Source organism: Pelmatolapia mariae, linkage group LG10_11 (genome assembly GCF_036321145.2).
Source record: "Pelmatolapia mariae isolate MD_Pm_ZW linkage group LG10_11, Pm_UMD_F_2, whole genome shotgun sequence".
NCBI lineage: Eukaryota > Metazoa > Chordata > Actinopteri > Cichliformes > Cichlidae > Pelmatolapia > Pelmatolapia mariae.
This window is the reverse complement of record NC_086236.1, coordinates 37,641,701-37,660,617: the sequence shown is the minus strand read 5'-3', so window position 1 is coordinate 37,660,617 and position 18,917 is coordinate 37,641,701. Positions and strand designations below refer to the sequence as shown.

The following is an 18,917-nucleotide window of genomic DNA, read 5'->3' as shown; positions in this document are numbered from 1 at the left end:
AAGGCATGGCTGTTTTTGACCGAGGACAAAGGAGGAGGCTGGGGCCAGGAGACCAGAGGAAGGAGGGATGGGCTGAAACCGACCAACAGTAAGATCAACAGCCGCAGTCCTAAAAACAGACGATTAACTCTCCGAATTTATTTCAAAATGTTTTATGTTAGTGAAACACTGTGAGATAACCACTGAATTCGTGTTCACCCACAAACACTGAAGAATGATTGTTATCTATCTTTTTTTTTAAGGTTTGAAAGTGGAACCAAAGTGCGAGCGTCACAAACATCACCGGGCAGATTTCACTGGCGTACCCGGCAGCCTCCAATGACAGGTAACGCTCGACAACAACATCAAGGTAAATGAATGTGTTTGTGTGTTTGTGTACAGCCTGTGTGTTTGACCGCAGAGCTTTACGTTCACACCGTAAACTGGGACGAAGCATTTGGAGCTGCCTGAGCGAACATTGAGTCAGCGCAGGGAAACAAACGTCCAGCGAGCCTTTGTGCTAATATTTGTTTCATAAATGAACATGTAACACGGCGAACACGCTGTGCGTGAACCGAGCCTGAGCTACTTTAAGTGTGTAGATCGTACAAGTTTATAATAATACGAGTCACAGATTCGGTATGTTCACTCATATTAAAGCTGCTGACGGCCTGACCAACATTTAGTTATTCCTACAAACCGACCAGGAATAACTAAATGTTGCACGCTTTTCCTGGCGGGAATTTCCTTTTTTTTCTTTTCTTTTTCTTTTTTTTTTTTTTTTTACCTCGAATGTCTCTGTTATTTGGGATTATTATCATCTTTAGCAAAATGCACTGCGCACAGTGATGTTCTCAGATTGTTGTGCAGCAGCTGGCGGGCACGGAGCTGACCCTGACCAAACTGTAGTCACAGCTCTTCACTGGCACAATGCTTCTCTTCTGTCCCGGTGCCCACGTTTGAGCAGCTTTGAAAACCCTGACCGGGGATCATTTGGATGGTCAGCATCTGTGGGCCACTTCTGCAAATCATCAGCGGGTTTCCCACAGTCGAAATTTCCACAACTACTCCTGTGAGTGGTTTCAACTTTGGGACCAGCTACAGCCACTAAATCACCCTTTTAGTGAAAATGTCTGGAAAGGAATTTTGCATTTGTGGAAGGAGCTCACTGTGTCCTTGCCAGATTTGGTCTCTAACAAAGACAACACATGAGAACTACAAAGTCATCGTATTTAAACAGACAAACACACCATAAGCTCTGAACAGCAGATACTGTCCACCTGTTAGTGCGTTCTGTTTGGACAAACCTGCTGATGTTTGTCTTGCAGTTGATGCTGGCCTCTCTGTCCATGATGATGTCACATGGTTTCAAGAGCAGTAAGCAGGACTTCAACTTTGGACCATGGAAAGTGACTGCTTCCAAAAACCACATCATGAAGTCCAAAGACATTGAACGGTGAGATATTTGTCACATTTTAATATCATCTAAGCTGTGTTGGGTCCAGCCTATGTAACCAGGCTGACTGTCAGAGTACCAAACAGTAGAGTCTGTGTGTGTCCACATGAGTCGTGTTTACATGATCAGCTGTTTTTGCCTGTTTATTGCATCACAAAAGCTGTAACACGTCCTCTTCATCGGACAGCAACGCACCGAGTATCATCACATGTTCTCGCTGTGATGTCATCACACGGCGGAAAAATAGAAATAACCATAAATGAATAATGTAGTCACTGAAAGAAGCAGCCGCGACACGGTAAAGAAAACAAACTAATATTGTTGCAGGCGCTGCTTGAACTCCTTTTCACTCCACAGCTGTTTCGAAAACGCATTTCACTGTTTCTGCAGAGACATCAGTGCAGAATGCTGAGTCGCTGGATTTGTTTCTGATGTTTTGAATCCTCCAAAAACGACTAGAACAGATGAGAAAACCTGATTGATATCAGTCTTCACTGTTTGACTTTCCAGGCTAGCAGAAGACATGAACATGCCTTCTCTTCCAGAGATGTTGTTTGGAGACAACATACTGCGCATCCAACACACGGACGGTTACGGGATTGAATTCAATGCTGTTGATGCCCTGAAGAGAGTCAGCAACATGGAGGATAGCGTCAAGGTGGCGTGTGCTCAGGAATGGCAGGAGAGCAGGTAAGACGCTCACTGTTAGCTTCTGTCAGATAATCTTCTCTGCTTGGATAAAACCCACTTTTAGACCAGCACTTGGGAATCAGCGTGCTGCCGTGTCTGTCTGCGGCGTTCTGTGGCAGATTTTCTGCGGCACCGCTGCGTTGCACCAATTTTCTGACTGTCAGCTACTGTCCAATGTATTTGACAGGTCTTGGTGTTTCAGTCATACCCTAGAGAACAAAGAATGAGTGTGGTGCGTTCATTCTCTCAGCTAAAGCTAAAGGTGTAGTATAGGCTCAGGGCTACACTGGCTGTACTGAGCTATTAGGAGACGATTGCACTGTAGTAAACATCTTGGATGATTTCCCCTTCCAGAGCTGATTCTGAACACTCTAAAGATGTGATCCGACCTTATGACTGGACTTACACCACAGACTACAGAGGGACTCTGACAGGAGAAAGCATGCAGATAAAGGTAGGCAGGTTTGACACTGTTCACTCTTTACAGTCACAGGTTTGTAAGAAAGTGATGTGAGGTTTTTTGTGTGAAGGTGTCTGAGACTGCCGAGCGTATTGACATGGAGAAGCTTAAGGCTCGGGAACACATCATGTTCTTTGATGAGGTGCTGCTGTTTGAAGATGAGCTGCACGACCATGGAGTCTCTATGCTTAGCGTCAAAATTGTGAGTGCCGTCTTCCTGTCCTGTGGGACTGCCAAATCCAAATGAGCCGCAGATTTAACACTGATGATGATGATGTTTCTTATTGATGCAGCGAGTGATGCCTACCAGCTTCTTCCTGTTGATGCGTTTCTTCCTGCGAGTGGACGGAGTGCTGATTAGAATAAATGATACTCGACTATATCACGAGGTAAGTTGTTTCATCACCTGAGAGTGTGCTGCCAGATTTCATCACGGGCAGGTGACAGACTTCAAAGTGACTCATGTGATGTAACGTTTGGTTTCAGGCTGGGAAGGATTACATGCTGCGAGAGTTCACTACGAGGGAAAGCAAAATCTCAGAGCTGAAGGTGAGCAGTGACACAGAGCTGTGATTCTTTTACAGTGTTATTCTGTTATTTATTTCCACTTACTGGCTTCTTCGATCCAAAGCAGAGTCCGAATATTTTCATGTTCATGAAAGGCTTTGTGTGAGTTTGAACGTCGTCTGGCACTTTATTCTAGCACAGACTCATTTTGGATTTGTTAATAACTGTGTCTGTTCTTGTGATGAGATGTTTACAGAAATGTTTGTTTGTTCAAAGGAGAACTTTATATCTGAAGATCCAGCTTATAAAGAAATCTGTAGCATTTATAGACTGGCACACATCAGATCTCAGTGGGGTTGGATATCTAACAGTAATAATAATAATACATTTTAAAAGCGCCTTTCAAGACACCCAAGGACACTTAACAAAGAGTAAAACACATAATAGATCAATAACAAGATGAAGAACAATAAAAACAAAAAAGCACAAGATAAAATTAACAAACATTAGGTTCACAGTGAATATGCAGATTTGAACAGATGGATTTTGAGTTGAAATAAAGTGTTTCTTATATGTGGGGGAAGAGAGTTCCTCAGCCTGGGAGCAGAGCAGCTGACAGCTCTGCTTCCCATGGTGGTGAGGCGGAAGGAAGGCACAGCAAGCTGGATAGAAAAAGAAGATCGAAGTGAAGGGGCAGTGCTTAACAGGTCAGAAAGGTAAAAAGGAGCAAGGTTATGAATGGCCTTGAAGGTGAGCAGAAGAAGTTTGTATATTATTCGGAATTTCACTGGGAGCCAGTTCCTGAAGAACAGGGGTGATGTGCTGGTAGGAGGGGGTTCTGGTAATAATCTGCCTGGTAATAATGCAGGCAGCAGAGTTTTGAACCAGTTGAAGCTGATGGAGGGATTTTGGGGGGAGACCATGTAAGAGAGAATTACAATAGTCAAGGTGGGAGGTAACGAGACTGTGGATGTAGACTGGGTGGGGAGAGAAAGACATAATCTGTTAATGTTGCATAGATGGAAATAGGCAGGTGAGATTATTGATGTGAGATTTATAGGACAGTGAACTGTCTAGGATGACACCAAGGCTCTTAACCTGAGGAGAAGGGAAAACTGTGGAGTTTTCGATGGTGAGTGAGAAACGGTTCGCCTTCGAAAGGTTGGATTTGGTGCCAATAAGGAGGATTTCAGTTTTATCCTCATTGAGCTTTAAAAAATTATAATCTACTGACTGGACTGGTTAATGTGTTAGAAAAGGAAGGATACCACAACATTTGACTGAAATGAAAAAAATCACAGAGCTGAATTCAAAGACAAGCTGAAAATCAAAGTGAACAAAAATGTGCACCAGGCTAGTGCTTGCTGCCAGAATGGGCCTCAGTAGTGTTTATGCCGCCACATGCATGCCTGACAACATGGGACCATGCTCCTCCGGTGCACTAGCAGCTCTTCTCACAGATCTGGACCGAGCTCCTGGACAGTCCGAGGTGCAACCGGAACTATGATGTCCCTGAGGTGTTCGGTTGGATTGGGGTCAGGTGAGGGTGGGTATCCATGGATATGCCTCCGTAGACCATCACTGACCCACCACCAAACCAGACATGCTAAACGATGTCCTCCATGGATGTCCTTCAGGGTAAACTTGCCAATCAGGCTCCTCGGTCCTGGGCAGCGAACACAGCGCCCCCTAGAGTACGTCATGTCCTCGTGAAGTTGGTGAAGTCTGTTCTGCTGCTTAGATGGAAACAGCATAGAACGATATGAATGGGTGAATAAAGCATGTTGTATAGATCGCCTTTGGTGTGGTGCTATATAAGAATCAGTCCATTTACCAATATTGTGTCGATGGTAATTTTGCTTAAAAGGTGTCAGACTCTGAAGCTTTCTGTGGTCCCCTCTCCACCTGGACTAGTAGTGTTCTCCTGTCTGAGCGGTGTCCAGAAAAACAATGTGGGTTTTATTGGCAAACTTTGTGGGAAAACCTGGACAGATGGTGTCCATCTGTTTCCCCATGAATTAATGCTTCGGGTTTTAACAGGATGAATCTGTCTTTATTAACAGGTTACATACCACGGACTTCCAACCCTTACTTGATCCAGCTGCCTTGGCTAATTATAGACTGATTTCTCATCTTCATTATAGACTTTTTGAAAGAGAAGTTATCAAAGAGTTGACTCATCATCTCCAAAAGAGGAATATTATACTTGGTCCTAAAAATGTTAAAAGTTGATGTCCAACCTGAAACTTGGCTCAGATGGCCTCACCTTTGTCTCCAATAAAACTGTGAGGAATATGGAGTCAGTGTACATTCAACAAATATGTAGAGCTAGCCTGATTCATTTGTGCAATGTCATTAAAGTTAGAAACATCCTGAGTCAGAGTGCTGCTAAAAAACTGGTTCATTATTATCAGGATGTCCAAAACATGACCTGAAAAGCCTTCGGTTGACTCAAAGCCCCGCCCACTGGCACTGCAAAGAGATTATTAGCTTCTCTTCATTGGCTCCCTGATAAATTCAGACTTGAATTTAAAATCCTTCTCATGTTCAAAGTCTGTTCAGCCACATCCTCAACACCTCACAGTTATTATCCTGACAGAGCACATCGCTCTCAGACCGCTGGCTTACCTGTGGATACTTGTTGGCTGATGTATCAGTAGAGGACGCTCTAAGCTATCAAAATGTAGGATGAAATATTTAATTCTAAAAAAAAAAAAAATCAGAACAAAACAGTTAAATTCATGTCGTAGAGGGCTAAGGGTGACGATGTAAATGTACTAAAACTGTATAACAACAATAATAATAATGAAACCAGCTTCAGACAGCTGCCTGTGCCCGTCCTGGGACGAGATGTCAGTGTGCAGAAGAAGAACCACAGCATGTTAGCAGTGTGTTTGCAGAGGAAGCTGGGAGCTGTCAGGGAGCTGTGGTGAGCTCAGTGTACTCGCGTTGTCTGAAGCAGCACCAGCACTGCTCGCACTAACATGCTGACTGTGCTGCTTGGCACTATCACACGTTCATGATGCTGTTTATACAGCATTTAGGATTTTTGTTTTTCATGGGTGATTCTGAAATATTTTACCATACATTATTATTTGTTGTTTTTTATATGAATATTCAGATGTATTTTTACTTTAATATGTGGTTATATTTTTATTTTGACTCCAGATTAGTTCTTCAGTTTCGTTGTTTTCTCCTCTTCAGAATGTTCCGGCTCCACTGTTCACCGATCCCAATGAGGTGGCCCAGTACTTAACCCTGAAGATGACCGAGTGTGAGAAGCTGGAGCTTCCTGTGCTGCAGACTCACACAGCTGATAATAAAGTCATTGAGTGACAGTATAGTGAAAGATCCGCACTAACTGTTCTGCATAGTGACAAACAGAAATATTAGTCTTAAACTGTTCCTTTATCTCACACCAACACAAAGCCACGACTGCTCTTACAATTATCTGTACAGGAACAACTTTTTTCATATAGTTTGCCCTTAAAACTAGAATCTGCTTCCTGTTTTGTTAATATTTGATATTTCTTATTATGAGACTTGCTTTGTAACATAAAGCATTGTAGAATAACTGTTTCTAATATTAGTTCATTGGTACAAAACAAAACAAACAAATCCTGTATTTTCCAAATTCAAAATCAACAGTTTGTGTAAATATCCCTGCTGAAGGTGAAGAAGTGTATTTTTCCTTTATGTCTGAAGCACCTTCAGATTCAAATGTCTCCCATATGGCCACATAAATTTTGTTTGTGTAGTAACTACGTTGCTTTGTGTGTGGTCGATTGTTCTTTCCTGACAAAACAGTATCAACATTTTTAAATCACTCCCTCTATCAGACAGCATTCCGGTTGGACTCCAGCTGGGAGCACTTTGAGCCTCACCAGGTGAACAATGAGAACATGTGATGATGGTGTTTTGTAATAATAGCATAATGGCAGTAATAATATTGCACAAAAAAGGTTTAAAATAGGAATTGTTATTACATTAAATAATGTAATCTATAACAAACATAATCGTCATTATCCAGCAAGAATTCCCTGAGTGTGTATAACAACCATGAAAGAGAGTTGGGAGCTCCACTCTTGCACTGACAAAATATACAGAGTCGTGTGTGATGATGTGAGTGCGTCATATTTTTAAGAGCGTGTTGTTCCAGTAAACCTCTGCCAGAGGATTGGTGGTACCTGAAGTTTTCTAAAAGGCCTGTTACAGTACCCACCACCTGTGGATGCAGCTCCCAGATCAGACTCAGGAGACAGACATCTGCTCAACTTTCAAGGTCAGGCTTCACATCTCTCTTCACTGAAGCGTTGGAGGTAGTCCGTAAGAGATGACAGGATGACCCCAACCTCAGCAACAGGACCGCTCTCAGCATCGACCAAGTGTGTTTGAACTGTGTCTTCATTCCACCTACTTCACATACAAGGGTCAGTTCTACAGGCAGAAACATGGGTGTGCCATGGGCTCCCCAGTTTCACCCATCGTGGCCAATTTGTACATGGAAGAAGTGGAAAAGAGGGCTTTGCTATCCTACCCTGGAACACCACCAAGCCATTGTTTCAGGTATGTGGATGAGACCTGGGTGAAAATCAAATCTCAGGACGTACCACACTTCACGGATCACATTAACTCGGTGGACCGACACATCAAATTCACCAGGGAGGCTATGAAAAGTGGCAGGTTAGCCTTCTTAGACTGTGAGATTTCCATCAGTAATGGGGGACATCTAAAAAGCTGACGTGTACCGTAAACCTACACATACGGATCAGTATCTAAGGTTTGACTCTCATCATCCACTGGAGCACAAACTGGGTGTCATCAGGAGAGACCATCTCTGAATCAAGGAGGGGGCCTAAGGGTACATCTGTCACCATCTTACAGTGCTGTGATTGCAGCCATTCCCCAACTCTCTGTGAATGGTACTCATGGCCATTGATCACTGGTTGTTGATTTTGATCAATCCTATAGTAAGGTCTAGAACAGGTGACCCTGAACCTCCCCTTAGTTACACTACTGTAGTCTCAGACTGCTGTGGACTTCCTACCAATCACTGAGCATTTCCTCTTTACCTCCTTCATTTCACTCACAGCTGTTTGCACACCACCTCTGAATGTCGTTCATTGTTACCTACTCTCTCCCATTGTTGCTGTGTTCTTTCTCTATATTAATGAGGAAAAATGTGTTTCCCACAAGAAGTAGATGCTTAGTGTCTGGCTCGGGATGTTGTGAATATCCTGAAGACTTGTTTCAAGTCGCTTCCAAAAATACAAAACTTTTGGAAGTCCATGAAAATAAAAAAAATCATTTTAATATCTAACCTGTTGTGTGGATGTGTAGATCCAATGTTAAAAGACAGCTAATAATGTTCATGAATGAGACTACAGACAGGTAGGTGTTCATTAAATGTGCAGATAACATCAGTATAACAGTTTTGAGACCTCTGACATTGCGTGGTCTATACATCATGTGTCTGTTACTGAAATATGATTAATTAGGTGCGTTTTTTTGTATTTTTTTTTTTTACAATAAATATTAATCACAGTTCAAGTATGTAATCCCAGGGAGAAATGTTTTATAATGAACACGTAGTACAGTACACTGCAGCCAAGTGTAGACGGTATCAAACATTAGCATGGCTTCAAGTCAATGAAATGAAGTCGATGCAGCAGCTAAAAACCTGCATTCTATCTGAAGGCCACCAGATGGCGATACCCGTGGTCACAGCTGCCATTTTTCTTGGCCCTAACAACCATATCTGATTCAGCTATGTCCTACACCAACATCTCATTTTTAAATGTGTTTATTTTTGATTTTCCACATACTATAACACACCCTGTGCAGTACAGCGGAACAGTGGTTTGCTCCGTTGCTTGGCGGGAGGAGCGCCCTGAGTTTGAATCCTCCATGTGACCCGGCTCCCATGTTCTCCCGTGTCTGTGTGTGTTCTCTCTGGGTGCTTTGGCTTCCTCTCACAGCCCAAACAAAGCGGTGAGAAAAGGTGTAAATTCAAAATGTTTGCTATGTACATGACTGGAAGGCATAATACCTGAAAATGTGAAGATTATGGAAAGAAGAACATAACGCACCAGGTTATTTATTTAATATAGTGCGAGAAAGAGAAATGAGAGAGGGGGTCGGTTCGACGTGTCTGTAACTCTCAGGAAGATCCTAAAATGTTTCAGCAGGACTCATCTCACTCCAAGCCAGAGGGGGGCGCCAAACACAGAATCAGACTGGGAGTAATATGGCGCACAGCTCTCGGCTCGGACACACGTCCAATCAGCTTTCTTCCTTCCTGACAGCTGGCCAATCACAGCGCCCACGTTCAGGCTGAAAACTGTTCAACATGGAGACAACAGTTGAAAAGCTTGAGGCGATGGTAAGCACAGCGTCAAACTCCTTTTCCCGACTGTATCTTTTCGCTGTTGAACCGCTATTGATCGTAGCTTTGTACACGGTGTGCCGCTCACAGCAGGCGACTCACGGTTCTCTGCTAAGAAACAATCCAAAGTCAGGCCCATCAAATACCGCAGGACCGCGAAGGAGCTCGGCTAGTTTTAACATCGCCGCCACTCGAACGTCACAGAGCAACTCGGAGCAAGCAGTCCGCAGCGGGACCAAGTGTAGCATCGCTCTGTTGTTTTAGGACTTTTATTCGCAGATTGTTTGTTTGTCGAGACCGTCTCAAACACCAGCTGTCTCCTGCACATGGCTCAGTGCATCAAGTCTCACGGTGCCAAAGCCAAGCGTGCTTACTTCCCCGTAACTCTTATTGCAGAAGGGAAAAGGGAGGATGTGCAGCCTGTAGCTGAACTCTGTCTGTGCTGCTGACCGTCTGTACAGGTTGTGCAATCCTGGGACTAGTGCAAAGCCCAGGCAAAGTTTACCGTGTGTGAACCTCGAGCTGTTGGCAGATGCTCTGACTTCATTGCACTACTGTATCAGACAACTAGTAGTGCAATAGTATTGTCAAAGCATCTGAAAACTGCAAGGACCACCTCTGTGACCACCTCTTCAATAAATGCATTAAAGAGAAGATGCACTTTATTTACCTCACAGCTGGAATAAAGTTGATATCAGATAATTACTTATCTGTAATCCAAATGTAAATACAGCCATTGAAAATAAGTCTAAATACAAATATTAACTTGTAATACAAGAACAATATTTAAAATAATAGTGTGTGTGTGTGTGTGTGTGTGTGCACGCACATCGATGCTTACTTCTGCTCAAGCTGGAGTAATCTACACATTTGTGCTCTCTAAACAACGAATCAGACGACTTCCTTCTTAAGTTCGCTCCGATGTGGCTGCAGCTGTGCAGCTGTCAGGGTAGCAGCAGTGACTGTGCTGAACCTCCAGCCGATGTTGCTCTCTGAACCACTCATCAAATCAGAAACTTGAACCCCTGGCCCCCTACAGTGGCTGATGTTGTCTGGGGTCTGCTGGACCATAGACCATCTTTATCCACTGTCCCTCCTCTGCACATGTCCAGACCTTTGCAGCCTTGTGTCTCTGTGTCCTGAGAATGCATTGGTCAGTAGGTGGTGAGTTCATACCTGTTGATCTCTGATCTGGAACGTTTCTTGGTGATTTCCACCCAGTGGTACAGAAGACCCCAGTTTAATCCTGAAGTTACCTGGATACGCCAAAGTCCTGCTGCCTAGTACACACTCTGTCCTGGAACAGGAACATAGGCGCTGCACTTCATATAGTGTAACATAATGAGGTTCACATAAAGCAATGAGCTGTAAGTGTGATTCCACCAGGCATGTGGAGTCAAACATCACAAATCCGAACATGGTGCAGGAAGTTCACAATGTGACGCACCTTGTCTTTGCAGTTTCTGAAGGCAGAGGCAGACCTGGATTACATTGAGAAGCGGTTGAAGCTGGACTTCATCAACAGCAGTGCAGAAAATGGATGTCCAGCTGAGGTGACTAACAGATGACATTTCTCCCATCATCTGCAGGCAGATCTAGAGAAAATCAAAGAGCCCTTTGTGAATTACTGGCCGCTAACACTGAGGCCTTTGTGCTTGGAAGTTGTGTAAGTTGTGTATTATTTGTCTTTTGTTAAAAAAAAACATGATGTCATCAGGATACACAGAAGAACAAACTCCAACTAAAATGAAAGTAAGATGAACCGGCCTATACCCATAAAGATGCTAATAGTTATAACCGTACCAACCAGTACATGTAATAAGACATAGAAGAGGGAAGGAAATCCCAGAACTATCATTCAGTTCACCTGGACGCAGCGCTTCCAGTGGGAAAAACACTTTGTCACTCAGTGATACGAGTGATGCATGAGGCAGAACATTTTATGTTTGCAGAAAGGCAATAAGAGAAAATCAGGTACACACCTGAGCATGTAGTCTGTGGGCTGATGATTGACCATGTGCTTGTAGAACAACCTGGCAGTGGTGCTGGAGAACCTGAAGTCTATAAAGTCCAAACACTCAGCCCTGTGCTCGCAGGTGAAGGAGCTCACGAGTGCACAGAAGGAGTCTGTAGACTCGATCAGAAACAACCTCAGCGGCGTCATGGAGCTGCTGCAACACTTTGAACAGACCACTGATATGGAGGTAAGTAGACTGACACTTTATGACTGTTTAACATAGCTCACTGATACAAGTACTGCTGCTGTGGGAGGTCAGATTTGATTAACCATCTAATCAAAGGGAAAATGTGCAAAGATACGTTGTGGTGAACTTGGCGATGAAGTGAGGAAGGCGTGAGAGCACTTGAAGTGCTAATTCAAAGTTTAAACTGGTCTTCCTGTCCCAGAGTACCTGCGCTTGGCCCAAGAAAGCATCAATGTTGAACACACACACAGAGACTGCAGAGAGCGCTTTGACGTGTCCTAGGTGTGGTGTTTTCTTTTCATTGGTTTAATCACAGTTAGCAAGCTGCAGCAGACTCGAAACACTGTGCAGCTACTGCAGTTATATCCATAACATTTTTGGAAAGCAGGCCTAATGACATTTAATCACATTAATTGTGCATATTGTTCACGGCTTTGTGCACACACCTCCATCCTGCTGCAGTTTGTGGTTATCGTGCAGATCGACATTTCTCCTGAATTCTCTTTGAAGCTTCCATTCAGGATCTGCTGTGTTTCCTTGTTGGTGTCTCTGCAGGTTGGGACACTGACAGAGTCAGAGCGAGAGTCTGTAGCACTGCTAAGTGCTGTCAGTCGCACCACAGCTGAGGTAAGCAGCACGAAACCTTTAGACGGCACTTCTTTGATAGTGGACTAGAAGCATATGCTTGGTTTGACTCAGTGGGAGCTTAACAGGAGGAGCCAGGGCTGGACTGGCCCGGGAGGCCAGTGGGTCGATTGAAGGGCCGCTGAGCAACAAGCCCTTTGTTCATTTTCATTACTGACACTGCCCTATCACATCTCCTCACTGTGAGCCGTGCAGAACAGAGTTTAGTGTAGAGAGATGTGGAGCCAAGAGAGAAAAAGTCAAACTAAGTACAGCAGTGGTAGCTGCACCATCATCCACAGTGGTGCCAGCAGCATATGCCATTGAATTTGTCCCACGATGTATCATTTTAAATAAATTACATGAGTTTACATGTCAGTAAGGAGTAAGAAGGATGTAATCCCAGCCCTTCTCCTCTCACAGTGAGCCACAGAACGTCTCTGCTTCCAACCTGGACTGTGTACATTCATCATCATCATCATTATTTTTTTATGACTCAAACTTTATTAGATTTTAATATTTAAAAAAAAAACCCAGAAGATAACAGGATGGACATTCCCAGTAACAATGCATATTTCCATCCAAAAAAACAACAACAACCTAAATACACACTGATGCCAATATTTCACATAGACCCAATTACAGCTATCCTATTTAGTCCGACCTTAACTACTAACTACTAGCCGGATATGTCACTGACCTGTATGTAAAAAGTAGTTAGCCCACTTATCATTATAATCGTCCAGTCTATTCAGCAGTCTATATGATAATTTTTCGTAAGCTGCCACTTGTCCCAAAGAGGTATACCACTGAGAGAAGGTAGGAGTCGATGAGACCTTCCACTCTTTCACCAGCAGCTTCCTCCCTAGCATAATAGCCGTTTGTACCCAATGAGCAAGAGGAGAGGGTAAGTGACTCAAAGCTAAAGGGTCTCCTAATACATAAAGGCTGTTCATAAATGGGACCCTTTGACCTACCACCTTCTCTACTACAGTGTGAATATGAGTCCAATAATCTTGGACTTTGGAGCACCCCCAAAGCAGATGTAAGAGTGTGCCACTTCCCTGCTGGCACTTCCAGCAGGCATCGTCAGTCGCTAGACCCACCCTATGCAACCGTGAGGGTGTCCGGTATACTCTATTTAAAATCTTAAATTGGACCAATCTTGAACGCAATTCGCGTGACATTTTTTTCAGATTCCTGAGAATGCCATTCCATTCCTCCACTGTAAAGCTGAGACTTAAGTCCATTTCCCACGTTCTTTTGAGGGACAGTGTGTTAGGATCAGAAGCTAATAAAAGCATTTTGTAATAAGCTGATGCCTCTTGTCCACGCCCAAAGGTTTTTTTTATTTCCTCCAGAAAGTCGCAGCTTAAAGGGAACTTTGCGAATGAACCAAATGTATTGGCCATCAAGTGTCTTAGTTGCAGGTATTTCCAAAATTCCTGCCTAGGTAAATCAAATTCTTCTGCAAGTTTTCCAAATGATTTAAATGTACTGTTTTCGTAAAGATCCCCCAAAACTGTTAAATGGTAAATGGCCTGTGTTTGTATAGCGCTTTACCAGTCCCTAAGGACCCCAAAGCGCTTTACACGTTCAGTCATCCACCCATTCACGCACACATTCACACACGAGGTATAAACTGTTATACCTCTCTGAAACCAGAGCTTCCAAAAGAAGGGTAGTTTAGCAATAGAAAGTTTGGGATTATACCAAATGCCAGCAGATTGGTTAAGATATGGATCAAATTTGAATAATTTGGACATTCTTTTCCATACTTCTTTCAAATGAGAAAATACCGGATGTGATTGGATGTGGGGGGACAGATTAGTTGATAAGCTATATAATGGTGTAAATGGCGAGCAAGCAGTACTTTCAATGGAAAACCAAGGAGGCGCTTTCTCAGGGGGTAAGAACCAATGTGTCATCATTATTATTATTCTTAGATTTATTTCCTGCTGGTCTCGGTGCAGGCTCCTCATTTCACATTTAAAACCTGATAGTGGCTTCATGGCCGCCAGTGATCCCCCAGTCCACCTGTAATATTCACAGTATGTGGTCTTATAGCATAGCACTGCTCCCCACCCGCAGCTTCTTCTTTTTCCCTTTTTTGTTAATCTTTGCCACAAACACGACTGTCACTTCACCAGTGCACATCAGTCGATGCTGCGCTCTCTTTGTTTGCTCTTTTTAAACATAGCGACAGAAGGATGCTCGGAGCCTGAAAATGTGGAATCGTAAAGAATCAAAGGCCATGTTCACACTAATGCGTTTTCAAACGAAAACGCATCGTTTTCTCTCCGTTTTGGCGTCCCGTCCACACTGAGTTGGCATTTTTGCTCAAGGAAAACGCAGCGTTTTGAAAACGCTCTCCAAAGCAGATACATTTGAAAATGCTGTTTTCGTGTCGCAGTGTGAACAGCGAACCCGGAGCCTTTTTGAAAACGATGACACATTTTAGTCATGTGATGCAGTCATGTGACCAGTTAAACTAAGATAGCGGAGGGCATTATACAGCAGTTGTTTTGTTTGACAGCCCTATTAAAGATTAATATCAGTCTGTACATGCTCCAGAGAGCTTTTCCTCAAATTCTTTGACTCTCACTCGCTTTTGCAACTTTGTACTTTTGTGTTACTCGCAGCAACAACTCCACCTCATTGTTAGTTCATTTAAAAACTCGGTGCTTTTCCTCAACATTTTGCCGCGACGTTCCAAAGAGCTGGAAAGTAAATGAACGGCAGACAAAATGAGGCAGGCCGAATCTTCTTGCGCTTCACGCATGCGCAGAACTGGAACGTAAGCGTTTTCGGCCGTTTCAATGTGGACGCACAACTCTGTGAAAACGCTAGTGTGGACGCGTTTTCAGACGAAAACGCTGTTTTCAAATTTATCTGGGGCTAGTGTGGACGTAGACAAAGTGTTACATAACTTTAATACTTTTACACACAGCAGACGGCTGCAGATACTTTTAGTAAAATACGGCTGAAGATTGAATTATTGGTATGAAAATGTTTCTGTGCTGTTAAACAGAACGAGGACATCGTTTGCACATAGGAACTAAAATCCTTTTTGCTGAATAACAGCCTAACGCACGCCTCACACACGTCTGCTAAGCGATCCCAGTCTCTCAGCTTTATCTCATTTGATGGTTTTCTGACATGGACTCTGGTCGCCAGTTCATCCCACATTTGAAGTTCCCACTGGCTGAAGTTTTTGTTGCCATGTGTAAATTATACCTTCAGTTTAACTTGATGTTACAATCTTTGAGCTTTACAGAGTTGAAGCCCATCACAGTGGTTTATGCTGTGGATCAATAAAAACTGATTATATTGACCCTGGTAATTCTGTTACTCTGTACAAAAATAAATGTAGATGAATATGAATCAATGCTTTACCTTTGGTCAGAAGCTCCTGTTTCACTGCCTTGCTACCTGCTCCATGTTTTCTTCCAGGTGTGTTCAGCTGTAGCAGCTTCTCACCAAGAGCAGCCACAAAGTAAGTCTGTTACATTCAAGTTACATTCTGCCTGTCTGCTGATTGGTTCAGGCTGAAAAGTCTTTGCAGCTGTTGGATGGACTGAACAAAGCGTGTTGCAGATGTTGGTCCCCACAGCTTCAACTGTAGTAACGTTTCTCTGAAATCGAATATGTAGATTTTCTAAAATGCTTCAATTTTAAATTGTAGATTTTTATTATTGTAGAGTCTCAGTGCTCTCATAAGATCATTTGAAGTCCTCTTGGTACACTTGTGGTCAGCCACTGGTATTTCGTCAAATGTTCATAGCCTTCAGAGTAACAAAGTAACACATATTAAAATTTATGAGGACACATATTCAGCATTGGTACAGTTCATGGTAGTTTGGGGGTTTGAATGATTTCTTTGAACATTTCTTCAGCATCACCCTGAAACAGGATGTTTGCATTTTGACAATATTGTGCAGCAGATGAAACGAGCCGGTCCTCGAGACCTCTCTGTGTGTGGTTACAGGCTTTTCCTCTATTCACCAAATGTTAGATTAATAAATAATAAAATGCTTTTAGATGGTTAGTTTCAAATCACATGTATATTCAACTCCTCTTTCCCTCCGTGACTAAGTTAAAGAATTTCCCAACCTGTGATGAATAAAATAATAATGATCCATGTCTGATCTGTCATTGTGTCCCCAGGCAGTGAGTGTGAGGAACTGACTGCAGCCATGCTGGAGTCGCTCCCCCCGAGCGTACGCTCCAACATCAAGCTAACTGACCTCAATACGTTCTACCAGCAGCTGCAGCAACATCTGGGCAAAAGTAACAGGTTGGAGAAAAACAGCTGTTATTGTGAGAGGCTATGGAAAAGTAAACTGGTTCATTCTGAAAAAGCTTGAGTACATGTTGAGTCTGGATTGGCTGTCACTGTATAAATGTATGATTACAAGCAGCCTGTAGTCTAAAGAGTTTTGAGTGGTCTGTTAGGCCAGAGAATCAGTTTATAAATGTGAATCCATTTCCATTGCAGGGGATCACTTAGCGTGCAGAAGATGAAGCAGTTGAAGATGAATGTGAGCGATGCTAAGCTGAAGGTCCTGCAACAACTGTCTTTAGTTGAGCTGGACAGTAAAGGCCATGTTCGTCTTGTGCTCTGAGCAGAGCGATGGTTGTCACAGTATGTACCAAGTTCTTGAGCAGAAACTAACCACATGGGTGGGATAGACACATACAGGCCACGAGATGTCAGTTATACTTTCAGTCGGCGCTATGGTCGGTCTGTACGTTGTATAAATGCTCAGATAGATTCACCAAAGTACAGCGCCGTCCTTTGAGCACTGGGGCGTAAGCTAGCCACAATGATGCTGTGAAGATGCACAGTGTGTGCTGCCTGTTCATGTTTTTCATGTTATGATAAGGTTTATTGTAAAAATATATGATTACATTTTAACACAAGACCCTTTCCCCTGAGTAAAATGCTAAACCCATAAAGATGCTAATAGTTATAATGTATTTTTGTCACGGTGACACAGTACACTGCTGTAACTCATTTAAATGTTTCTAACAGTAAAATCTACCTTCAGCTGTGTTGATGGAAACTCGAAATCTTAATACTTTAAATGTACAAAGAACAATGATGGACATTAAAATAAATGTAAAATTGTAATGTGTGGTCCTCTCACTTTGTGAGGTGTGAAATAAAAGATAATGCTAAGGGTTTAAGATTGTTTCATTCATATATATATATGTGAAAAACTCCGCTCTCGCCGCTGTGGGCGGTCTATCCTCCAAGCTCGGGTCTACCAGAGGCCTGGGAGCTTGAGGGTCCTGCGCAGTATCTTAGCTGTTCCTAGGACTGGGCTCTTCTGGACAGAGATCTCCGATGTTGTTCCTGGGATCTGCTGGAGCCACTCGCCTAGCTTGGGAGTCACCGCACCTAGTGCTCCGATCACCACTGGGACCACCGTCACCTTCACCCTCCACATCTTCTCCAGCTGGTACACTACCAAAACTTTGGACACACCTCATTTAATGTTTTTTTCTTTAGTTTCATGACTGTTTACATCGTAGATTCTCACTGAATGCATCCAAACTATGAGTGAACACGTGGAATTGAAGGAGTTCCCAGAGATGCTGAGCACCTGTTGGCCTTTTTGCCTTCACTCTGCGCTCCATCTCATCCCAAACCATCTCCATTGGGTTTAGGTCAGGTGACTGTGGAGGCCAGGCCATCAGGCACAGACATCACTCTCCTTCTTGGTCACAGAGCCCTCACACAGCCTGAAGGTGTGTTTGGGGTCATTGTCCTGTTGAATAATAAATGATGGGATGGCATGTGGCTGCAGGATGCTGTGGTAGCCATGCTGGTTCAGTTTGCCTTCAATGTTGCTTTTCCTTACTCGTGGTTTCTTAGCAGCTGTTTGACCATAAAGGCCTGATTCACAGTCTCCTCTGAACATGTAGAGATGTGTCTGCTGCTGGAGCTCTGTGTGGCATCTATCTGGGCTCTAATCTGAGCTGCTGCTAACTTGTGATTTCTGAGGCTGGTGACTCGAGTGAATGTATCCTCAGCAGCAGAGGGACTCTTGGTCTTCCTTTACTGGGCCGATCCTCATGTGAGACAGTTTCATCGTAGTCTTGATGGTTTTTGTGACTCCACTTGGGGACACATTCAATGTTTTAGCAGTTTTCCAACTGACTGACCTTCAGTTCTTAAAGTAATGATAGACTGTTGTTTCTCTTTACTTAGCTGATTGGTTCTTGCCATAATATGAATTCTAACAGTTGTCAAATAGGCCTGTCAGCTGAGTTATTTATCAATGTTTTGTTTGCTACATTATTCTATAAATCTTGCTTCATATATTAGATGTCTTTAGCATGTGTGTGTATATATAATGTAGAGGCAGTAAAATGAAAGAAAAACATTAAATAAGAGGCTGTATCCAAACTTTTGACTGGTATATATAATTAGGGATGTTCCCGGTGACTAATTTCTTAGTGGACTGAGTTCAAAGAAACACTTGGATATTAGGTTAAATTTACATGAGTATAAATGGCTCTTACAGGTTACTCCAGCCCTTTTATAGTAACAGACCCTTGGGAGTTATTTCCAGGCGACTAAATGTAACCCAATCAGTTACCAAG

General features: G+C 43.1%; 1 protein-coding gene across 4 annotated transcripts; it reads left to right on the top strand.

Moving 5' to 3' along the window:
- The first annotated feature begins 242 nt into the window (after window positions 1-242).
- Window positions 243-17,498, top strand: tiprl (TIP41, TOR signaling pathway regulator-like (S. cerevisiae)). Of its 4 annotated transcripts, XM_063485729.1 has the most exons (13): window positions 795-1,051; window positions 1,308-1,435; window positions 1,946-2,125; window positions 2,480-2,579; window positions 2,656-2,787; window positions 2,879-2,974; window positions 3,072-3,134; window positions 10,938-11,030; window positions 11,505-11,681; window positions 12,237-12,308; window positions 15,759-15,801; window positions 16,473-16,602; window positions 16,804-17,498. In XM_063485729.1, exons 1-13 carry the CDS (start codon window positions 977-979, stop codon window positions 16,928-16,930), a joined length of 1,416 nt encoding a protein of 471 aa, XP_063341799.1. In that variant the 5' UTR covers window positions 795-976; the 3' UTR covers window positions 16,931-17,498. The 4 variants fall into 4 exon arrangements, with proteins under 4 accessions (XP_063341797.1, XP_063341798.1, XP_063341799.1 ...); XM_063485727.1 differs by lacking the exons at window positions 795-1,051; window positions 10,938-11,030; window positions 11,505-11,681; ... (2 more) ...; window positions 16,473-16,602; window positions 16,804-17,498 and adding exons at window positions 243-349; window positions 6,297-6,856; XM_063485728.1 differs by lacking the exons at window positions 795-1,051; window positions 10,938-11,030; window positions 11,505-11,681; ... (2 more) ...; window positions 16,473-16,602; window positions 16,804-17,498 and adding exons at window positions 265-325; window positions 6,297-6,856.
- The last annotated feature ends 1,419 nt before the right edge of the window (window positions 17,499-18,917 follow it).

Coding starts and splice junctions, on each gene's coding strand:
- tiprl (XM_063485729.1), top strand. CDS start 977: ATGGTCAGCATCTGTGGGCCACTTCTGCAAATCATCAGCGGGTTTCCC. Junction 1,436..1,945: donor AAGTCCAAAGACATTGAACG/GTGAGATATTTG, acceptor TTGACTTTCCAG/GCTAGCAGAAGACATGAACA. Junction 2,788..2,878: donor CTATGCTTAGCGTCAAAATT/GTGAGTGCCGTC, acceptor TTATTGATGCAG/CGAGTGATGCCTACCAGCTT.